The 20,991-nt window shown below is 39.8% G+C and overlaps 1 protein-coding gene across 1 annotated transcript; it reads right to left on the reverse strand.

Moving 5' to 3' along the window:
- Nucleotides 1-1,580: 1,580 nt before the first annotated feature.
- On the reverse strand, nt 1,581-20,769 carry TPH1 (tryptophan hydroxylase 1; the record flags this gene model as incomplete). Its single annotated transcript, XM_081339666.1, has 11 exons — nt 1,581-2,136; nt 3,371-3,504; nt 4,604-4,699; nt 7,622-7,748; nt 9,015-9,150; nt 10,670-10,866; nt 11,703-11,770; nt 12,681-12,781; nt 13,371-13,548; nt 14,868-15,005; nt 20,656-20,769. The coding sequence occupies 11 exons, from the start codon at nt 20,767-20,769 to the stop codon at nt 1,974-1,976; spliced, it is 1,452 nt and encodes a 483-aa protein (XP_081195792.1). The 3' UTR covers nt 1,581-1,973.
- Nucleotides 20,770-20,991: the final 222 nt, after the last annotated feature.

Below are 20,991 nucleotides of genomic sequence, written 5' to 3' on the forward strand. Positions count from 1 at the left end.
TGCAAAGCAAGATAGTTCAAGCAGTGATGGACAGTGGCACCGCCCGTTTGGAGAGGTGCACGCGCACCTCCCCAAACCTTTGGAGAGGTGCGCGCGTACCTCCGCGCGAACGGGCAGAGGTGCCGCTCTTTGAGGAAGCTGTAGCGGCCCGTCTCCGAAGCTGCCGCTTTCGGCAGCTTCGGAGACGGGCCGCTACAGCTTCCTCAAAGATCAGCGCCCCTGCCCATTCTGAGAGGTGCGCGCGCACCTCTCCGAACGACCGGAGGTGCGCGCGCACCTCCCCAAACCTTTGGAGAGGTGCGCGCGTACCTCCGCGCGAACGGGCAGGGCGCTGCTCTTTGAGGAAGCTGTAGCGGCCCGTCTGCAAAGCTGCCGAAAGCGGCAGCTTCGGAAACGGGCCGCTACAGCTTCCTCAAAGAGCGGCACCTCTGCCCGTTCGCGTGGAGGTACGCGCGCACCTCTCCAAAAGTTTGGGGAGGTGCGCGCGCACCTGCGGTCATTCTGAGAGGTGCACGTGCACCTCTCAGAATGGGCAGGGGCGCTGCTCTTTGAGGAAGCTGCCGCGGCCCATCTGCAAAGCTGCTGAAAGCGGCAGCTTTGCAGATGGGCCGTCGCCGTCGGGCAACCGGGAACCGGTTCCATCTCACTTTTTAAAAAAATGGCAACCGCGTGCGTCCGCGCATGCGCAAAAAACCGTTTCGCGCATGTGCAAAACTTTTTTGCGCATGCGCGTGCATGGACACACGCACGCGGCTCCCACTTTTTTAAATTTGTGATGGAACTGGTTCCCAGTGGCTCTTTTCCTTTTTTAGGTTGCCGACCCCTGGTCTAGTGTGTAATACTAGGATAACCAAATGGTATCAGAGTGTATACACAGGTAATATCAGCTTTCTATCTTCATCCTTTTATATCTGCAACTAAATTTGATAACCAAATAAAGATATAATGGGATACGTCAACACATATCCCTACTGATTTTACAGTTTTAACTAAATCATTGTACGATTCCTTTGGTTTTTGTTTCAGGTACTGTGTGAACCAAGTTAATGTGTGGTTTGTAAGCCATGCAGTAATTCCAACATTTTGACTTGTGGGCAGTAGAGGAAGCATATTGAGGGCAATCAGGAAGCAGGGTCTGTCCAATCACAACATAGCTGACATAATGGCTTATGCAATCATAAAATAAAAAGGTAAGACCAAGATCCAAAATAGATTCTTAGGTACCCATTTTGCACCTAGGTACCTGCTGATGGGAGAGCATGATATATAAATTCAGCCAATTGTGGATGTTTAAGTAAACTATGGCTTAGCATGATGTTCAAATTCAGTCACAACTTGCCAAATTATAAACGCTGTATTCTGTTTGATATTATTCATATAGAAATGTAATAGACAAAATGGAACATGCTGTCCTTACTCAGAAACAAATGAACTTATTTATACTCAGAAATAAGAAATATTACATTATTGAATACAATACCATTGTATTCAACTGATTCTTACTAGTATGTATGTACATGGTTATAGCTGTGGTTTTTGCAACAAAAAAAACATGTTGGGAGATAAATCAGAACACAGGCTTCTTGAGATAGTTTTAAGGTTTTATTGCTCCTTCCATAGCAGCTAATACTAGCCATTGTTGGTTGCACAGAATAGTGGGCTATATGGACCACTAGCTTTTAAATGTAGCATTTCATAATAGAGTCTATAAATTTTTCCAGATAAAATTATTCTACTTTCTTTTCAAATTATTGAGAAAGGACCTGAAAAGAGGAGGGAAGAGTGGTATGTAAACATTGATATGAATCTCCCAAGAAACTATATTTAAACAAAAACATTTTCCTTTCATTGATCATTTTGGAAAGAAGCATTCTGCACGAAGCACAAAAGCAGGATTATCTTGCTAGAATGTGTATGTGTGGGATCCACAGCTACTGAATGCAGAAAGGTTATTCGACAGGTTAGATTCCCAGTTACTTGTCCATCTTGCTGAGGGCCTCACTGACAATGTCCAGTTCATGCCGTAGCTCATTCACCACATGTGCAATACTTCGTGGATCTTTCAGGATCTGAACGCTTTGGGTATATGGATTGTAATTCACTCCAAATGGGCGTTTGATTGTCTTTGCAAACTCTCTGTTCAGATGGGGGGGAAGGAGAATTAATTGTCTACATAGTGGCACTTTCAGTTTAAACATTTAAATAGCTTCATAATTGTCCTACCACTGTTTCTAATCTATTGAATGATTGCCATCAAAGAGTAAAAAGCATGGCAGTTGTCATAGGGTGGACCAGAAATAAACAAACTAATGGCCTCTAAATGTTTTCAACCCCAACTAATAGATCCAGTGGCAAGGAGTTATGGGAGTTTTAGTCAACATTTTCCTACTCTATTGTGACCTGTGCAGAAATAATGTCCCAGGAAAGAGACAAGAAAGGAGAGAAATAGTCCATAAATTTGTCCTAACTTGGAAAAATATAAACCCAGAGAAATAATTAAAAAAGAAAGATACTCCAAGCACAGAGACGCCCCCAAATTAAATATCCTGGAAAAATGATATGAATGAGAAAGTTAAATGGATGCAGAAGCTGAGATCACACAGCAAAATAAGTCGTAATTTTGTTTGCTTGCTTGACTTGTAGTTTTCCCTTTTGGTGAAGCCAGCTATCATAGTTTATTCCATAAACCACAGAAAAACTGCAAATTACCCTTGTCTATGACCAACTTGCTGGAAAAAAGGAAAATAACAGTATCTAAAATATTTGACATTTTTTTCAGTGTGGCTGTGTTTGTCCTTGATAATACGAAATATAACAGAAAAGGCAAACCTCAAGGCAGCACTGCATTGTATTACAAGTAGCATTTGAGCATCAGGCCTTTTGGTGACCTAACACCAACCTGAATGGGATAAGGCAGACATGTCAAACACAAGGCCCGGGGGCCGGATCCGGCCCATGAAGTGGTTTCATGTGGCCCGCGAAGCCATCCTGGAAACAGTGAGGGAACAGCCCCCACTGCCTTGGCCCTGGCCCAGAGACCCTCCTTCTGCCAGAGACCCCCAGATCTGTCCCACTCCTGCCCAGGCCCCCATAGGCACCCTTGATGCGAGCGATGTAGAGCTGCACACGCCCACCCAGTAGGCCATACACACTCTAGCCACGCCCACCTAGTAGGCCACGCCCACCCTGGCCATACCCACCCGGCCCCCTGAGGGCAACCGCAATGCTGATACGGCCCTCAATCAAATTGAGTTTGACACCCCTGGGATAAGGTGTTATTTTTTTCCCCAAGGTCAGGGAGTGGGACTAAGAATATATTCGCCTTTCACTCTGCCACCTTTCAGTTTCCCAGTGGCAAACAGTAAATTACCTCATCTTTTCTTTTGCATCTTCAAAGCTTTCAGAAATAAAGTAAACTTCCTGGAAGGTAGTAATCATGCATTCTTGCTTGCAGGTGGCACTAGGTTCAAAAGGCTTGACTTTGGCATTTCCAGAGAGCGCATGCTGGTTATCAGAAATACCAAAATAGAAAAGATAGAAATGTGCATATTTTAGAGACATCAGTACTGAAGAATCTATTGAGATAGCTAGTAACCTAAAATTATAACATGACATTGTACTTGGACCCTAACTTTTAATGATTTTTGTTTGTTCTTATTTTATTTACTTACTGTAATCCTTAAGAATCTGTCTTGTTCTATAAAGTGCACAACCTTCAAACTAAGAGTCACCTTTGACCTCTGAGTCACCCAACTAGTAAGTGGTACTAAGATGAAAACTAAAATTCACTTCAGTTATATGTAATTACAATTAAGTAGAGTTAATTCTACTGATAGTCATAATTCCTCGTTATCTGTCACATTCAAGATGATTCTTTGGTAGCACATTTTGGGAATTTTTGTGGGCCACACTGAAATCTTTTGAGGGCTTTGTGTTGCTCAGGAACTTTAGGTTGTATATTTCTGGACTGGCTGAATGACATTGCTGGATACATTAGATTCTTGTTAACCCAAGCTTCCTTCTGCCAAACTTGCTTTAAATAAACAATATTTTATGGGGTAAATAAAATATCATGCTAGAACATATAATATTGAAACCCATAAATGTTGTATTCAGTGATCTGTCAGGTGCAAGAAATCAGGACCCCAAGGTCTGTTCAGATGACTACAACTTATTCCATGCTAGCTCATTACAAGAATCAGAACTACTAATGATCAAGGCAAACTGGAATTCAAGGAGGGCTGGACTTAGAGCTGTTTTGGGCACGAAGGGACCCCAAACTGATGACACGCTTGACCTCCTCCCTCAGGCTCAGCCTGGTCATCTCCAACATGATCCTTGGCTCTATTTCATGAGAGTTGTGGTCACAAAGAGTTGACAGTAAGTTGATAGCACATAATCAAACACCATATCATATCCCGCACTGAGAAGATAACCAATGACAGATTTCCTTGAAGCTGTTTGGGGCATCAACAGCCATTCAAGTGAAAGTCTAAAGCAGAAGAACCAATGAAGCCAAATGAAATAAATAAAAGTTCCACTTGAGTGTACAGTTTTTACACTAAATTACCGGCAGCATTTTGAAGGTGATTTGGGGGCTTACCTTCAATTCACTAATAGAAGAGAGCAAGCCAGCTCCATAGACTCTCAGTTGCCCTTCTTGTTTGCATAAGCCAAACTCCACTGTGAAAAAGTAGCACTGAGAAGGAAGAAAGTTAAATGAGAAGAAGTAGCAGCTCTCTAACAGAGATGCACACAGTGAATAAAGCATAAACACTGAGTGTTCATATGGTCTTGGTGGAAAGCAAAAGCCATTTCTCCAATGTTTCCAGATATATCAGCTGTGTCCATGCAACACACCATCTCATGGCTAACTGAACAACAGTAAACCCAAATTGTCTGGATTTACATCACTACCGGTAACGAAGCTGAATTCTAGTCAAGAACATTTTATTTATTTATTTATTTATTTATTTATTTATTTATTTATTTATTTATTTATTTATTTATTCGGTTTATATACCGCCCTATTCCCAAAGGACTCAGGGCGGTTTACAAGGCAAAATTTAAAAACAATCCAATATAAAATTAAAATTAAATTAAATTAAGTCTAGCCGCAAAAATTAAATCACAATTTAAAAACATTAAACCCCTCAGTCCAAACCAGATAGCTCAAAGAGCCTGGTTTTTAGGTCCCGGCGAAATGAACGAAGGTCGGGGGCAGTCCGGAGTTCTGTTGGCAGTTGATTCCATAGGGCAGGCGCACCCACAGAGAACGCCCTCCCCCTGGGGATCGCCCGTCGGCAGTCCTTGACCGGCGGTACCCTGAGGAGGCCCTCCCTGTGGGAGCGCACAGGACGATGGGAAATTGGGGTGGACAGAGTAGCCTAGAATGTGCTGTGGCCTCAGCCTTCAGTGACAATAATACTTCAGTCAACGTGGCTAAGATGGTTAGATGATCTCAAGAGTTACAAAAATGTGAGAACCACTCTGAGAAATAGTAGCAGTGTACCACTGTAGGGTTAGGTTCCCTTCCATGAATGAAAAATAGAAGATCCCTTCATAATTTTTCCTATGGCAGATGGCTTATCTTCCTTAGCCACACACAAAAGGAAAGCAACTCAACTTTTTTTTTTCTAAAGTGTATAAAGTTTCTACATTGCCATCAACTTTTTTGAAAATGCAGTATTCAGTTTGGAGGAAAAAAATAGTGGAATTTCTATCATCCCACAAGGCAAATACTGCTGCCGTGTTTCCCAGTTCATGTACTCTTATTAAAGACATGGTACTATGGTAATATGTTGAATGAGGTTGAAGATGACCCAGGTTCAGGATTATCCTCTGCCACTCAAAGTTACCAAATGACTTGGGATCAGTCACTTGCTTACAGCTCCATTTATTTCACAGTTTCATTTGGGGGAGTGGAATGGTATGAAAGACCTTTATGTATGCTGTGTTGAGCTCCTGAAGGAACGCCAGAGTATCATTTCAGTACTATTTAAATTAAATAGTTAATTTAAAAGGCAGATTTATTTCTAATCTCTAGCTCACGACACAGATTCCAGCAATCTTCTGTTGTGGCATATTTAAAGGAAATGGTCAGAAACAAAAATAGCTGAACTGCAAATTTGATATTTTTTTTTCTTTTTGTAAGATAGAAAACAAAATTTGATATTATTAAAGTGCTGTAGAATGAACAAATCTCCCTCTTTGGTAGGAGCCATTTTGTGGTTTTCATGCAAAGAAAAATATTTGGGCAGTTTATTAAGGTATTAGTCCTTTAAGCCACTGGGTGGATAAATCCACAAGAACCGCTAACTCCAGTACCAATACCATAAACTGATCATTGCTCAATGGCAGGAATGCATTATATTGTGCTCCACCTGCACTGGGAAGGCACCTCCCATCTTTTTCTGTTATGTAACAAAAGTATTGTGCATTGATTTGTGCCACTTGAAGTGATTTTGTTCAAGTTGCCTGCTGAACTTCACTTTATTACAGGCAAACACCTCCAGTCAAATAGCCTATTGTTCGTGGTAATAGGAATGCCACCTCTCCTCTGTTTAATGATCACTTGTCACTCTCCCTTCCACAGTGTTTTTTCCCCCTTACATTCACAGTGGAGCGCTGAAAAGCTAGGTTTCCCCTCAACCTCAAATTTACTGATGAATCCATGAAAATGTAGACCTTCCTTTGAAACAAAGAGGTAGAAAGGTTTTGCCACTTTTTCCCTATAGCAGGGGTAGGCAACCTTGGCTCTTTTATGACTCATGGACTTCAACTCCCAGAATTCCTGAGAGTCTATGGAATGGAATTCTGGGAGTTGAAGTCCATGAGTCATAAAAGAGCCGAGGTTGCCTACCCCTGCCCTATAGCCCAAGAGATAGGAACATACAAAACTGCAGTCTGTCTTTCTTTTTCTTTCTTTCTTTCTTTTTCTTTCTTTCTTTCTCTTCCTTTCTCTCTCTCTCTCTCTTTCCTTCCTCCCTTCCCTCCTTCCTTTCTTCATTCATTCATTCATTCTATAAAGAAACAGGGGAATCCAACAATTAGGGACCAAGGCAGAACATCAGGACGTTCCTGTAGCCAAAGAGGAGAAAGGGAATGAAATCCAGAAAAGGATTTCCTAAGCCAGCTTCATTTTCGGTCTCTTTACAGAAAACAAGCAATGGTATCCAGGGATAGGAGATTGGGGGCAAAAGGCCAAGATGGTGGAGTATCACCGCTTCAGTGCATATATGCAATGGGTCAGGGCTTCAATCACAGGATTGTCTGCCATCTTAGCCTTTTTTCTCCTCTCCACCCCATCACAGTTACTCCTGACCTAAAGCCTGCAGTCCAGAAAAGCCTGCTGAAATCAGTGGTACTTTTAGAAGATTAATTTGACTCATTCACACTCTGTTTACATAAGCCAATCTGCCGTGATCCTGGAATAAACACCCCAGTGAGCTGGAGGCAAATGACCAACTGTAGCCAGATAACCAGGATTGGCCATATTCCAACTTTGTTCTGCTAAAAAGATACCCCTTTTAAAACGTCTGAGATAGCTAAGAGGGATACATGGATAGAAACCCTGCCATACAACTAGAACACATTGCACTGGGCAGGATTCTCTACTTACAGTGGCCAGCTTTTGAACAGCTTCATCTGAGGCTCCAAGTGATACCAGTCCAATTTCCTGTGAGAACTGAGCAAAACTGGGCTCAGCCAGAAGAGGGACGTGGCCCAAAAGTTCATGACAAGTATCCCTGAAAAACAGAGAAAACAAGGTGATACTACAACTTGCAATTGCAATATTTTGCAGTTGCTGGGTGTAAGCCATCTCACATTAACATAGCTGGCTCAAAAACAGTAATTGTTAGAGGAACCTTGGAGTCCTAGTGGACAATCACTTGACTATGAGCCAGCAGTGTGCAGCAGCAGCCAAAGAAGCTAATACAATCCTGGGTTGTATAAACAGAGGCATAGGATCAAAATCACGCGAAGTATTATTACCACTTTATAAAACCCTAGTAAGACTACACCTGGAATACTGCAACCAATTTTGGTCACCATACTACAAAAAAGATGTTGGGACTTTGGAAAAAGTTCAGAGAAGAGCAACTGAAATGATCAAAGAAACATACTGTATGAAGAAGGGCTGCAACACATAGGTTTGGCTAGTCTAAAGAAAAGGAAAAACAGGGGCAACATGATAGCAGTATTCCAATATTTGAGGGGATGCCACAAAGAAGAGGGGGTCAAATTATTCTCCAAAGCACCAGAGGGCAGGACAAGAAACAACGTTTGGAAACTGACCAAAGAGAGAAGCAACCTGAAATTAAGGAGAAACTTCCTAACAGTGAGGACAATTAACTAGTGGAGCAGCTTGCCCTCAGAAATCATGGGCACTCCATCACTGGAGAATTTTAAGAAGAGGCTAGAGACAGTCATTTGTCTGAAATGGTATAAGTTCTCCTGCTTGAGCAGGGGGCTGGACTAGAAGACCTCCAGAGTCCCTTCTAGCTCCTATTCTATTCTATTCTATTCTATTCTATTCTATTCTATTCTATTCTATTCTATTCAGCATAATAATAGTTTGTCCAAAAAATTAACTTTCAATTTTGCTGTCTTCCCTCTCCCAAGTCCATTCTAAAGGAAGAAATCTGTCCCAGCAGCAGATGACTCAGCTAGACATAATCTAGTACAACGATTTGCAATATAATAATATTAAAAAAATAATAATCTGTGACACTCAGGTTCCAAACTGAATAGACCTGAAGAAGCTTGTTATAATGTAGAGAGGTTAATAAAGAGGTTAGTAAAGAGATTAATCCACAATAATCTTTTTTAGCGTGGGAAAGAAACTCATGATTGCACCACCTTGACTCTCTTTGGTATTACTTGGGGGAGGGGAGAGAAATTCTGTCAGGCTTTCAAGATGGTAGTATTTTTTGCAGTGCCTATTTGCTGACCTGGTCTACCATTAAGGGCTGACATATAATCAAAATCAGTGTGTTACAATCCCCACTTACGGTTCTGGTGTATAAAGAGGATCTGAACTGTGTCGAACATACTGAGTGCAGTGAAATACTCTGAACGCTAAGCCTGCCAAGAAATCCCTGGGCGACAGGTATCCGGCAACAGGGCGGATGGTAAATCCAGTGCGCTCTGCAAAACCAAGGAATAGTTCATAAGTGGCTTTTATATTTTTCTCAATACAATCTTGAAAATGAACTTGGCATCAAAATATCACAACAGGGGGGAATTGGTGATAGCAGTCATCTGTAACAGATTTAGTAAACGGGCCCAGTTGGGATTATAGGAATGTATGTCTCAGCAAGAAGCTGGAGAAGTTGAGGTGTGCCCAAAACAAAAGCACTGTTAATAATATGATAAAATATCAAAGCATGGATATGCCACCTTGAGTTATTTTGACATTAGGCTATACAGAAATGTTACTATAAATAAATATCCAAAACCTCATATGTTGATAAAAACGTAAAAACACCCTTTCCAAAACAGAAGGGGTCAATCACACAATATACTGCAGCAGAAAGTGGATTTCCCAGGTTAGAACCGATACAGAAAATAGCCTGCACACATAACACTGTACACATCAAATAGTGCTCTCTATGGCATGGGTCCTCAACCTTGGGAACTTTTAAGACTTGTGGACTTCAACTCCCAGAATTCCTCAGCCAGCAAAGACTTGTTGAAGTCCACAAGTCTTAAAGTTCCCAAGGTTGAGGACCCCTGGTCTACGGGATAGAATGCTCAAATGGACTTCTGCTGCAGTTATTTATCAACAGACAGGTTCATAACAAGACAGGGCAGCCTTAATATATTTAGACTATTAACAATTTACTCTTAAAAGCAACTTGACAGACAAGTTGACACTGGATACTGGAGTGAGATTGCATAGCAATTACTGTCCTAATCGTTGCCTTTTGGTTAATGAATTCCAGACGCTTTTCAGCATTCATCTTACCCAATGCACATGGCACATGGAACAACCTGCCTCCAGAAGCTGTGAATACTCCAAGAATGGAAGTTTTAAGAAGAGACTGGACAGCCATTTGTCTGAAATAGTATAGAGTTTCCTGCCAGAACAGGGGGTTGGACTAGATGACCTCCAAGGTCCCTTCCAACTTTAGTAGTAGTAGTAGTAGTAGTAGTAGTAGTAGTAGTAGTACCCTCTGCAGAACTTTTAACACCATTATTATATGCAGGATTGCAAAGGTGCTTAGCTCAAGAGAAACATCCCTTTGATTCAGTTTCCAAAACAGTGGGTGATTCTCCCACTCCTGTGCTCTTCAAAACACCACCTATCTAGCATTTCCTGGTTTTGGTTGGGTTGGGTTGGGTTGGGTTGGGTTTTTTTACAGGCACTGAAGGCGGCTCCTAAGAGATATGAAGCACCTTATCAGGGTAACAGGCTTCAACTTTACCTCAACCTCTTTACCTCACCAAAGAGCCTCATTGCCTCTTCAGTCAAGGTAAACGCAAGCCATCAAACAGAAACCTACTGTAATCTAGACATAGCATGAAGAACTGTTCCAAAACAGACCAACAGATTACTTTCCAAATAAATGTGGTCTTTAGTGGAGAAAGAGCTTACTGTACCCTTTCTGTAACTGAACCTCTGCTTCAGCAAGAGCTCAACACTGAACAGGCGTCTGACCCTTACCTTTAAGAAAAAGGGACACATCTTCTAACTGTGGTATGTTGTCTTCTCGATAACCACAGTACTTTGAAAGCAAAGGCAGATTTTTCAGATACTCTCTGCACGCGTGGGTTGGATACAGTTTATTGAGTTCCCGAAATACAGTACCCCAAGTCTTGATTTCCTCCTCTGTGAATTTGACTTTGGGAATTGGGTCACCACTGCAGAAAGAATTTTAAAGAATAATGTACAGTTCATTAACATTTGTTGAATATGAAAAACAGTGGGTATTTTGCATAATGGCATCTTTTCTATTATTCTGCAAACTGGCCATTGGTTGCAAATTAGTTTGAGCCAATTGGAAAATGGAAGCTGAGCTTTTACAGATCTGGTATATATTACTGCAGCTGGACATTGAGTTACATTCAAAGAGGAAAGGGGGACCAGAGATTGTACAAGCACCTTGTTCCGGTTGCTTTCAGCCAAATGTGTCCTTAAAAAGCTGATATAAATGTTCCCATGTGCTCTGTAGCACCTTCTTCAATCTCATAGAATGCAATCCTGCTTTATCAATTAGCAAATCCAGAAAATGCATCAAGACTTATCCAGAAGCATTAAAAGATTCAGTGAACGCTGAGAAGAGTTTTAAATACACAATTTGATTTTAGATATTTTTACTAGCGTAAGTGTTTTTGTAAAGTTTTTCCTTGGGTTGTGATTTGTAACACAATATTATAAACATAAACAATTACATTTTTCCCCATGTGAACTTTTATCAATTTCCACCCCTTTTTCAAGTTTAACTTTTATTTTCCCCAAGAAAATAAAATCACTTTGGTGAGATCTAGAAGCCCAACTAATTAACTTTAGAGGACCCCTTAATTTTACTTTGTTCAAATCTAGTGTGGATTTTGGAGCATCAAGGAAAGCTGACTATACTTTATGTTTTGTGGAATGTCCTTTCAGTACATATTTCTAAATGTCTTCGGTGCTTTTTGACTGTCAGTTGTTTTAATAGCAGTAGAAGCAATAGCATTTAGTACACACTGATACATACTGTTTGTAATTCATAGCCAAATCAGCAAAATACTTCCGTCTCTTGCGATAAACATTGTCTTTGAAACCCTAGTGCAAAAGCAAATAATAATGTCCTCATTATTAAGATTAAAATGGCTTTGTTCTATTAATCAGCTGGACAGGAGCCAGAGAAAGAACATTTGGGAACATTTTATGAGGTAAATATAAGCCAACCAGAAATCTATTATCTCTCTCTTTTTTATATACTCATTTACCTCAGTCTTCAATCTGGTACCTTCTAGATATACGACACTACAATTCCACACACACCCATAGCTTCTCAGCCTTTCATCATGCTGCCTGGATATGATGGGAGTTGTAGTCCTGTAAATCTAGAGAGCACCAGAGTGGGGAAGACTGATTTACATACATTCCTGCAATTAATAGCAGGACAAGCTGTCCAATACAATATTATATAGATCTCATATCCCAACATACTGCACACACATCACTTGAAATAAATAAATAGTAACTGCCAAGAGAAAACAACTGGGCCAATAATGTGGACCATGCCACAAAGTCCACCAGAGCCACCAACCTCAGCCATGAGTGGTACAAATTTCTGGCATTTATCTCTCAATTCAACATCTTTCTTCTTCTTTTGAGGCATTTCAACCATCACCAAGCAAGCATATTTTAGAACTTGCAAGCACACATTTGAGAAAACGGAAGCACACAAAACCTTTTGCATGGCATCAAAAAGATAAAAAATGTATGACTTTTCTCACCCCACCCCACCCCACCCCATTTTCCCTGAAGCTCACACAGCTTCAGAGTTCCCAGCTTTATCTAAATTCTACATATTTTAGCATGTTTAATATGTAAAACAAAATTTGAAAATGGAATGGAAATCAGGGGGGAAAAAATCATTCAAACTTGGGAGTTAGATTTCCAATGATTCCAGCACCTTTTCTTCAGAAAAGAACCAAAATACACATAGGCAAAGGCCGTTACTCACTGGATGGTCCGCATCTAGATCTGATCCATACATCAGAACACGGTTTGCACATTTATCCAAATCTGAGATCTTCTTAGGGAACCAGGGTATATTTTCCATATCTAGGGAATGGAGAAAATACACAGTTATTAATAAAAACTTAGGGGGGTTGGGAAAAGGAAACTAGCCTCATGACAGTTCAAAGTGAAATCTAGCTGTTAAGAAGTAAATGGGAAAAGTGAAGACAACTACTTCTTATCATATATATGCACAGCACTAAGCGCTTCCTGCTGTGGTACTTACAATGAAACAGGATAGCTATATTAAAATAAGGGGAGATGCTTGCATTGAATTAGCATCAAAACTGCAGTTCTCACCAAAGTTAAACATGGGCATATGCAAAAAGACACCAATATTAAAATGCTCTTGAAACTTTTTTGAAATGAAATGGAGGGCAGAAATTATATATAAATTGCTAGTCAAGAATTGTTCTTCGTTGTCCCAGAAGGCAGAACTCTGAATAATGAGTTCACCTTGCAGAAAAGCTTACTTTTATTGGATTTATTTATTATTTATCAGTGAAAGCTTAAAACAGAGACACAAAATCAACTGCATTTTTAAATTTCATTCAGTAAGCCTTGGAATAGCATGACGTCTTCATAGTACATGTGCAATTTTAATAAATCACTTTCTTCTTTTCCTCCTCCTTACCATCTTCCTGTAGGTTGTTGATTGGGTTCACCGTCACAAAATTCACATGGGATTTCAGGAGATGGAAGACTTCATCTAGCTGTTCCCTGTTGCTATCACAGTCAATAAAGATCTCAAATTCTGAATTTCGCCTTCTGGATTTTCGAGATTCAATGTGCACCAAATTCACATGTTTTTCCTGAACAATAAGACCATTGTAGTTGGATCATGAATAGCATCTACGGTATACAGTCTTTCTTTAACATTCATTTGGTCAGACTTTACACCAACAGATTTATTATTTGAATTAATTCATAATAAATTTCTATTTATAGTAAATACTATTTACATTAAATATACTCATCTTCAGCCTTCTATTCCTCATACTTCATATGTAATTGTTTTAAAAAAATAATTCCCACTAAATGACTAAGTCATAACAAATGAATCCTTGCACCCTATCTATCTCCTTTCTCCTCCTCTTCAGCACAATCAAACCCAGAAAGAGAAATACCACTTCTAATTTTTTGGAAAAGCTGTGATCCAAGCTAGATTCAATCTGTTTGAATTTACTAATTAAATATCTTTAAAAAGTCATTGCTTTATGTTTGGACTATGCAAGAAGGAGTTGTGATTTATTTCCAATTAGAAGAATAAACATCCAGTCTATTCCATGTAGAAGTGAAATAGTGAAAGAGGTAGTAACTCACCTAAAAGAAAATAGTTTTACAACTGATTTGTACAAAATACAAAATTTTAGTTTTATAGCCACAGGCAGTGATGAGATTAGGGGGGGGGGGGTGTCAAACCAGTCTGTCCAAAGAAAGAAGTATTGCGCTATCCTGATACAAGTTGTGCCTCTGTGTACCTATTTAATGACATCACTTTATGGCACTATGCTGCGTTCATTATTTTAACAATAACATAAGTCTATGGACGTCCATGTTTACAGTGGGTCAGTTTTCCATTTTACACTGGCAGATTCTGCTCCCATTGAAAATTATAGTAGCAAATGCAGGAAACTGAACTGTGACCAAAAAAACCCCCACCGTAGGATCATTCCCGTAAAAGTTAATTCCCTGTTTTCCATCCTTGAGTCAGGTTTGGATTCCTGGTATAATATCTTTTTTTTGTTCTACATCAGAGGATTTCAGAATGTTTTGTGTGATCAGCTGGTGGTGTGAAACATTACATAAAGAGACTATGGAATCTTTTGGTAGAGTTGTTCTGCTGTACCATTTTTCCAATAAGATTGAAATAAACACATTTTATTCTGCTCTCCATTGCTCAAATTTTTAAGAAATTCTTGTGGACTAGTGCTTTAGATAAGACTCTGGTATCTCATTCATCATTAGGCAGGCTTTCCACGGTATGGAATGGTACTAAACCAGCTGGAATATTTAAGGAACAAAGCAAAATGGAGAGTGCATTACGGCATTCTCAAGGTTGTTCCGATCTACTGGAAATGCCCACACAATATATTTATTCATTCAACTGTAGAAAAGAGAAACAGCTTACCTGAAAGAGTTTTAGAGCTTTGACAAGTCCTCCAACTTCATTCTTTAAGGAGAAAATAATAGCAGCTCTACTCTGTTCAGATGAATTGGCCTCGTTCTCTTTATTGTCTTCATTTGTAATATAGTTTGGTTTGAAGATCTAAAATAAAATTTTGTAGCCATCAGTGTTAAGTAAGTCAGGTCTATTTTTTATTACTTAGAATGACATCAAATTTGGACAATGCTCTATTATTTCAAGGAAAAGTATTTCCCATTGGTTGAATCCAATGATATCTGTCAATTTTTTTAAGATGGAAAGTAGTCCAATGGCCATAATTCTTGTAGCCATGTTTCCTTTTTTTCAATAAACATTGCTAAGGTTTAGGGCTGAGAATTTTTCTCAGAAAAGAATTACTTTTGGTTTAGACAGATCTCAAAGAGCCTCACAATTTATAAATTGTCTCTCTGAATTTCCTTGGAGCATGCCTCGTTCAATTAAGGACAGTTATGATCATGGCTTTGTCACTGCTTTTGAACTGACAATATTTTGAAGTAATCCCACAAATACACCAAAGCAATAAGAGATGCACAGGTGCATTTCATACTTGCTTCAAGGAACATCATAGCTGCATATAGTAAAATTTTAAAAGTTTTAAACAATTTTAAAAGTTTTGCACTCTTTGTTTAATATTTAAAACCAATTATACATAATTCTGTTTTTGGAATTTTTTAAAAAATTGAAATGCAAAACATAACACAGTTTGATGCACTTAATCTAGATTTCAGTAAGCATAAATTCACATATGGTTCTGCAGGATTAAAACTTCCTAAAGTGACTTTAGCTGATCTCAGAAAATCTAAACTGGATTGGATCTGGTTAATTCTTTTGGAGGGGAGACCCCCCCCCCAGGAAATCTAAAGCTATAGGCTAAACTGGGAAGTTAAAAGAATAAATTAGAGAAGATGGCAACAGCAAACCACTTTCATAGTGTTGCTGAGGAAATTCCATAGATGTGTCTATGTGGACACCAGGAACCTAGCTCACTTAAAGAAATTTTACTTTTTACGTCAATAATTTTGAAAGATAACCCAGCAAACAAGACCCATTAAAGCCTCCAGCAACTATTAAAGGCTGTAGTTGTGAGAAGAGAGACACCACCCAGAAGTACACAAGTGTGATGGGCAGTGTAGAAATTTGATCAATAAAATAAATAGATGAAAAAGTCCATTCCATCAGCATAAATCTTTTAATCTTTCTTTGAGTTTAGTTTTGCTTCCTGGTGCAGTGAAAGGTCCCTTTGGTAGAGGTGTTCCTTCTCACTCTAATTCAATTATTTGAATTATTTTACACATATTTAGATCACTTTTCTAAAAAACAAAAAGAAAAAAATTACAAGGCAATTATGATGGAAAGCTAAATGTAAATATTATTAACTTATAGGATAAGATAATGGTAACAGTTGTCTAATCTTTTCCCTAATTCAAGCCAAATATTTCTGTTTGTTTAAAACCAGCTGTCCATATATAGCTTTTAATTCCAAATCAGTAAAAATGCACAATCTGTTGCCAAAATACCCTAAACCACACAATAACTTGAATAATGATAATTCTCTACAATGCTTGTTAAAGAAACCTCTACAGCTTGAAATAAAATGCCTGAGGAACGTGTAGACCATTCCTAAGAAAAAGAAATTTCTCCAGGAAATCTCCTGTACTCTCATTAGCTATTAAGACTTTGTTTATCAAAATGACTTCAAACTATACCTTCAAAGAATTTATTTCATTTTCTGATTGCTGAGACTATTAGGGATGATTTTGGTTGTTATGTATCCTGATTTATATTTTTTTTACTTCATGAATGCCATGTTTTTAAGGTTTTTCTGCCTTACACTCTTCTAAATACTATATATGGAAGCAGGAAGCAGGAAAAAAACACCCTAGCAATCTAAGCCACTTTAAAAATCAACAAAACCTTTGACTTTGCAAATTAAGCTCTTTAACATTTTGCCTCCAATATCAGTATTGATTTTCTATTCACCTATTTTATACACAACTCTTTTAATTGCTGTTCTGTAAAAGCAACCAGTTTGATGCAATACAGCTTATAAAATCTAGTACCAAAGAAAGCGGATTAAGTTCTCACAAGAAAATCTTCAAACATCATCACCATCAATTCCCAGCAACATATTTGCTAAAAAGAAAGAGTTGGAATTCTTTCTCATAGTTCAACCAACTTGAGAGTCGTGCCTCCAGTAGAAATTCCATTATTTTTCAGTCACTATGACCAGTGCTTTTTTTGTAAAAGAAAAACGTGCCGGAACTCACACATGTCATACAACCCACCTTGCCTATCCTACAAGGTTCCATCCAAAAAAGGTGCCGGAACATCATTCTGAGCGTTCTATGAGGAAAAAAGCCCTGACTATGACCAATAACCATGACACCTGAGGGAAGATCCAAGTTATGTGAGGTTCATTTGAATAGCACACCAGCTGAGGAGGCTGAGTGACACATTCAAGGCCAGGGGGAAGCCCAGAAGAGATTTCCTTATGCACAAGTCAAAGCTTCCCGTATGGTATCTTCACTCTCTTTATTCTCTGTCATCGGCCCTTTAGCACTAAGGCATTTCTATCTGTGTCCCTCCTTTCCTTGCTTTCTTCATCCAGGCCTCTGTCATATCATCTGTTTCCTAATTCTTTCATAATCCCAAGGAAAGGTACAGTTCCAAAGTTGCTAGAAGCATTTTGTTACTTGATCATGAGTGCAGAAAAAAAAGATAACGAATGCAATATATGAATCTATTTGTTTGAAGAATTGTTATCTCACTTATCAACCACAAAGTCCCCATCACAGATTATAAGAGAGTGCATTCTCTCAAACTTATCACCTAAATAATTCATCTCAACAGAAAGAGAAATTGGGAGAGGGGAAGGAAAACGTAGTAACTAGATTTTAGGTGCTGAATTTTTAGGCATGGAAAACTGACAAATTTTTTACTGACTGACTTAAAAATTTTTAATTTTTCTACACCATTGGGAAAAAAAATATTATGTGGCTAGCCATTCATTTATATAAATCTCTGTGTTATGCTGAGCTTTTCAGTTTCTCACTGAATTCACGGCATTTTTCAAATAGAGGTGCCTATCAAGTATTACCAGCCATATACACTTATTGTGAGAAAACTATAATCTCTCAAAGCTCTACCAGTGTAATTCTTCAACTTTGTTACTTAGAAATCCAGGCCATAGAGCAGTGTTTCTTAACATTTACAACTTTACAATGGATGGACTTCAGCTTCCAGAATTCCCCAGCCAGCCACGCTTTATTCCATTTACTTTTTACTTTAATTAAGATCAATACTGGCATTATATGTTCTATGTGTGAGTTTCAAAGGATGCTTAGAATAAGTTTTAATTGTAGCTAAAAAAATTCTGTGGTGTTTTTTTTTTAGAGTGTACATCTTTAAATCACAAAAGTAGAAAAACATAAGACCTATGATAAATCAGGAATTGAAGTTCCATGGGCTGAAGTTAGCTCACCAGGAAAATGCTGTAGTAGCAAACCTTGATACATATACCATTGTAGAAAAAGGCACCATTGTAGAAAGCTCTAGGAATCGAAATCTTGACTACCAAAAATGCAGCCTTCATTTTCCAAGCTGGACCTTATTACCACTAGTTGACAGTTAATATACATTGATGCTCATATTTGACAGACAGAAAAGAGGTAGGTGAACCAATTTAGAAGGTCTTGGGTTAGTTAAATAGTGTACGCTATTTAGCATTTAGGATCAATAAAATATGAAGAAGAGTAGCAGAAATGTGTACTGCCAGAAAAAGAGAAAGGTACCAAATATGTAGCCAAGGAATATACGAAATCTAAATTAAAGACTACACTCAGCAGTCTTTTTTTAAACAGTCTACTACAACATGAGCATGTTCATGAATCACTATGCAAAGAACCTTTTCTGATTTAGGTAAAAGGTAAAGGTTCCCCCACACATGCATGCTAGTCGTTTCCAACTCTAGGGGCCAGTGCTCATCTCCGTTTCAAAGCCGAAGAGCCAGCGCTTGTCCGAGGACATCTCCGTAGTCATGTGGCCGGCATGACTAGACGCCAAAGGCGCACGGAACGCTGTTACCTTCCCACCGTAGTGGTCCCTATTTTTCTACTTGCATTTTTATGTGCTTTTAAACTGCTAGGTTGGCAGAAGCTGGGACGAGTAACAGGCGCTCACTCTGTTACGAGGCACTTGGGATTCGACCCGCCAAACTGCCGATCTTCTGATCGACAAGGTCAGCGTCCTAACCCACTGAGCCACCGCGTCCTGGACTGCTATAAACAAATGATACAAGAGAACAAACACAAATGCACTTTTTGATCTTAATACATAGAATGGCTACCGCAACATAGAGCAAAGAACACCAAGTGGATAAGCCTACTTTTCTGTTTGGCTGTTGGCTTCTGGGTGGCCACTTCAAACAAAAAAAGCACTGGTTAAATAGCCTGTTGGCAGTATCCAATGTACTTGTTCCTATAGTTTATGGTCAATCGATCCCATCCCAAAGGGCATTTGGGTAGGAAATCTCAACTTATTCTGGTATCTAGAATTCATGCAGAATTGACAGAACTGGGTCTGTCTCACCGTTTCTCTCCCACTGAAGGATGCAAGACCAAAAAAAGCACACACAACTTTTCCCAAGGCGGGCTAAAAGAGCCAATCTAGGAAACAAAGCAATTGGAGACAACCTTGATTAAATAAAAGCCTGCCAATGCTCCAGTTATTTCATTCACGTTTAATTGCATTGTGCATCTTTTGAACAGCAAAGCTATAAAGCAGAAAGAGCAGATTCCGTACCCATGTCAGATCTTTATCTGAGTAACTTTGAACAATCCTCACCACATTTTAAAAAAAAACCATCATAAGAGCTGCCAATTCACAAGGGAGGCTCTCTCCTCTTCCTCTTCTCCCCACAAATCTCTTTGGTTAGAGCAGACAATCAACTTCAGCAGGATTTTTTGCAAAGAACCCACTCTTGTGCGGAGGCACCCTGTTCTTCCATAATAAATATAGACGGACAAAGAACTTAAGCCCCCTTTCCCCCCCCAAAAAAGCTCACCTAATCCAAATGCACTTCTCATCTGAAGCACAGACGCAGAAAATGCAGCAGGCAACAGCATCATCAGGTGTGCAAAACATTCAGGGGAACAGTGGGAAATAGGAAATGTTCCCTTACAAAGGAAGGGGGGGAGTATGGAATTCTTTAAATTGTGGCATTCCAAAGCACCTCTAAGGTTCGGCGTTTTGTTTTTTGTTTTGTTTTGTTTTGTTTTTTGTTCTAGTCACCCCTTATTTGGAGAAGGGGGGAAGAAGACGGAGAAACAGAACCAAGTAGAGCCTTGGTGGAGCAGTGGGCTAATGCCTCCTTAAGTAACAACAGCTGCCTGCAATTAGTGCAGGTTCGCATCCCACCAGGCTCAAGGTTGACTCAGCCTTCCATCCTTCCGAGGTAGGTAAAACGAAGACCCAGATTGTTGGGGGCAATTAAGCTGACTTTGTAATAATGCCGCTGGGGTGTGTGTGTGTGTGTGTGTGAAAGCCCTAATAAGCAGGCATATACATAGAATGAAGGCTACTGCTAAGCTTGTAAGCCGCCCTGAGTCTTCGGAGAAGGGCGGGATATAAATGGAATTATAAAAAAAAAAGTAAGACAAGTACGCCAAGGAAGTCCAAGAAGAAGAAGACCAAAGACCCAGAAAGAAGGAAACGAAGTGGAAAGCCTCTTTCCAAATGGAGAAGAAGGACCTACCCCATTCAGAACCGGGGGAGATAAAAGATTGCTGAGCTGATTCTCATCCAGGCTGGAGCTCATGGAGTCGGAGGAGTGACCTCTCCGGGGCAGCTCGATTCTGTTGGAGTACATGGCGAAGGAGAGCAAGCCTCACTGGACGGCAAGAGGAACCGCTGGCCGCTTCTGCTGCTTCGCTGCTGCTGGGCTATTTATGGGCAGGGGAAAGGCGGAGGGGCCACCGGGGCAAGGCTCCAAGCTCTCGCCAAGCGAACCGGCGCAGGGCGGGGGCGAGGCGAGAGCGACGCCCCCCTCCATCTTCGCGTGAATGTAAAGGAGGCATTCGCAAGAGAAGAG

This window comes from Vipera berus (assembly GCF_964194415.1).
Source record: "Vipera berus genome assembly, chromosome: 1".
NCBI classification, from domain to species: Eukaryota; Metazoa; Chordata; class Lepidosauria; order Squamata; family Viperidae; genus Vipera; species Vipera berus.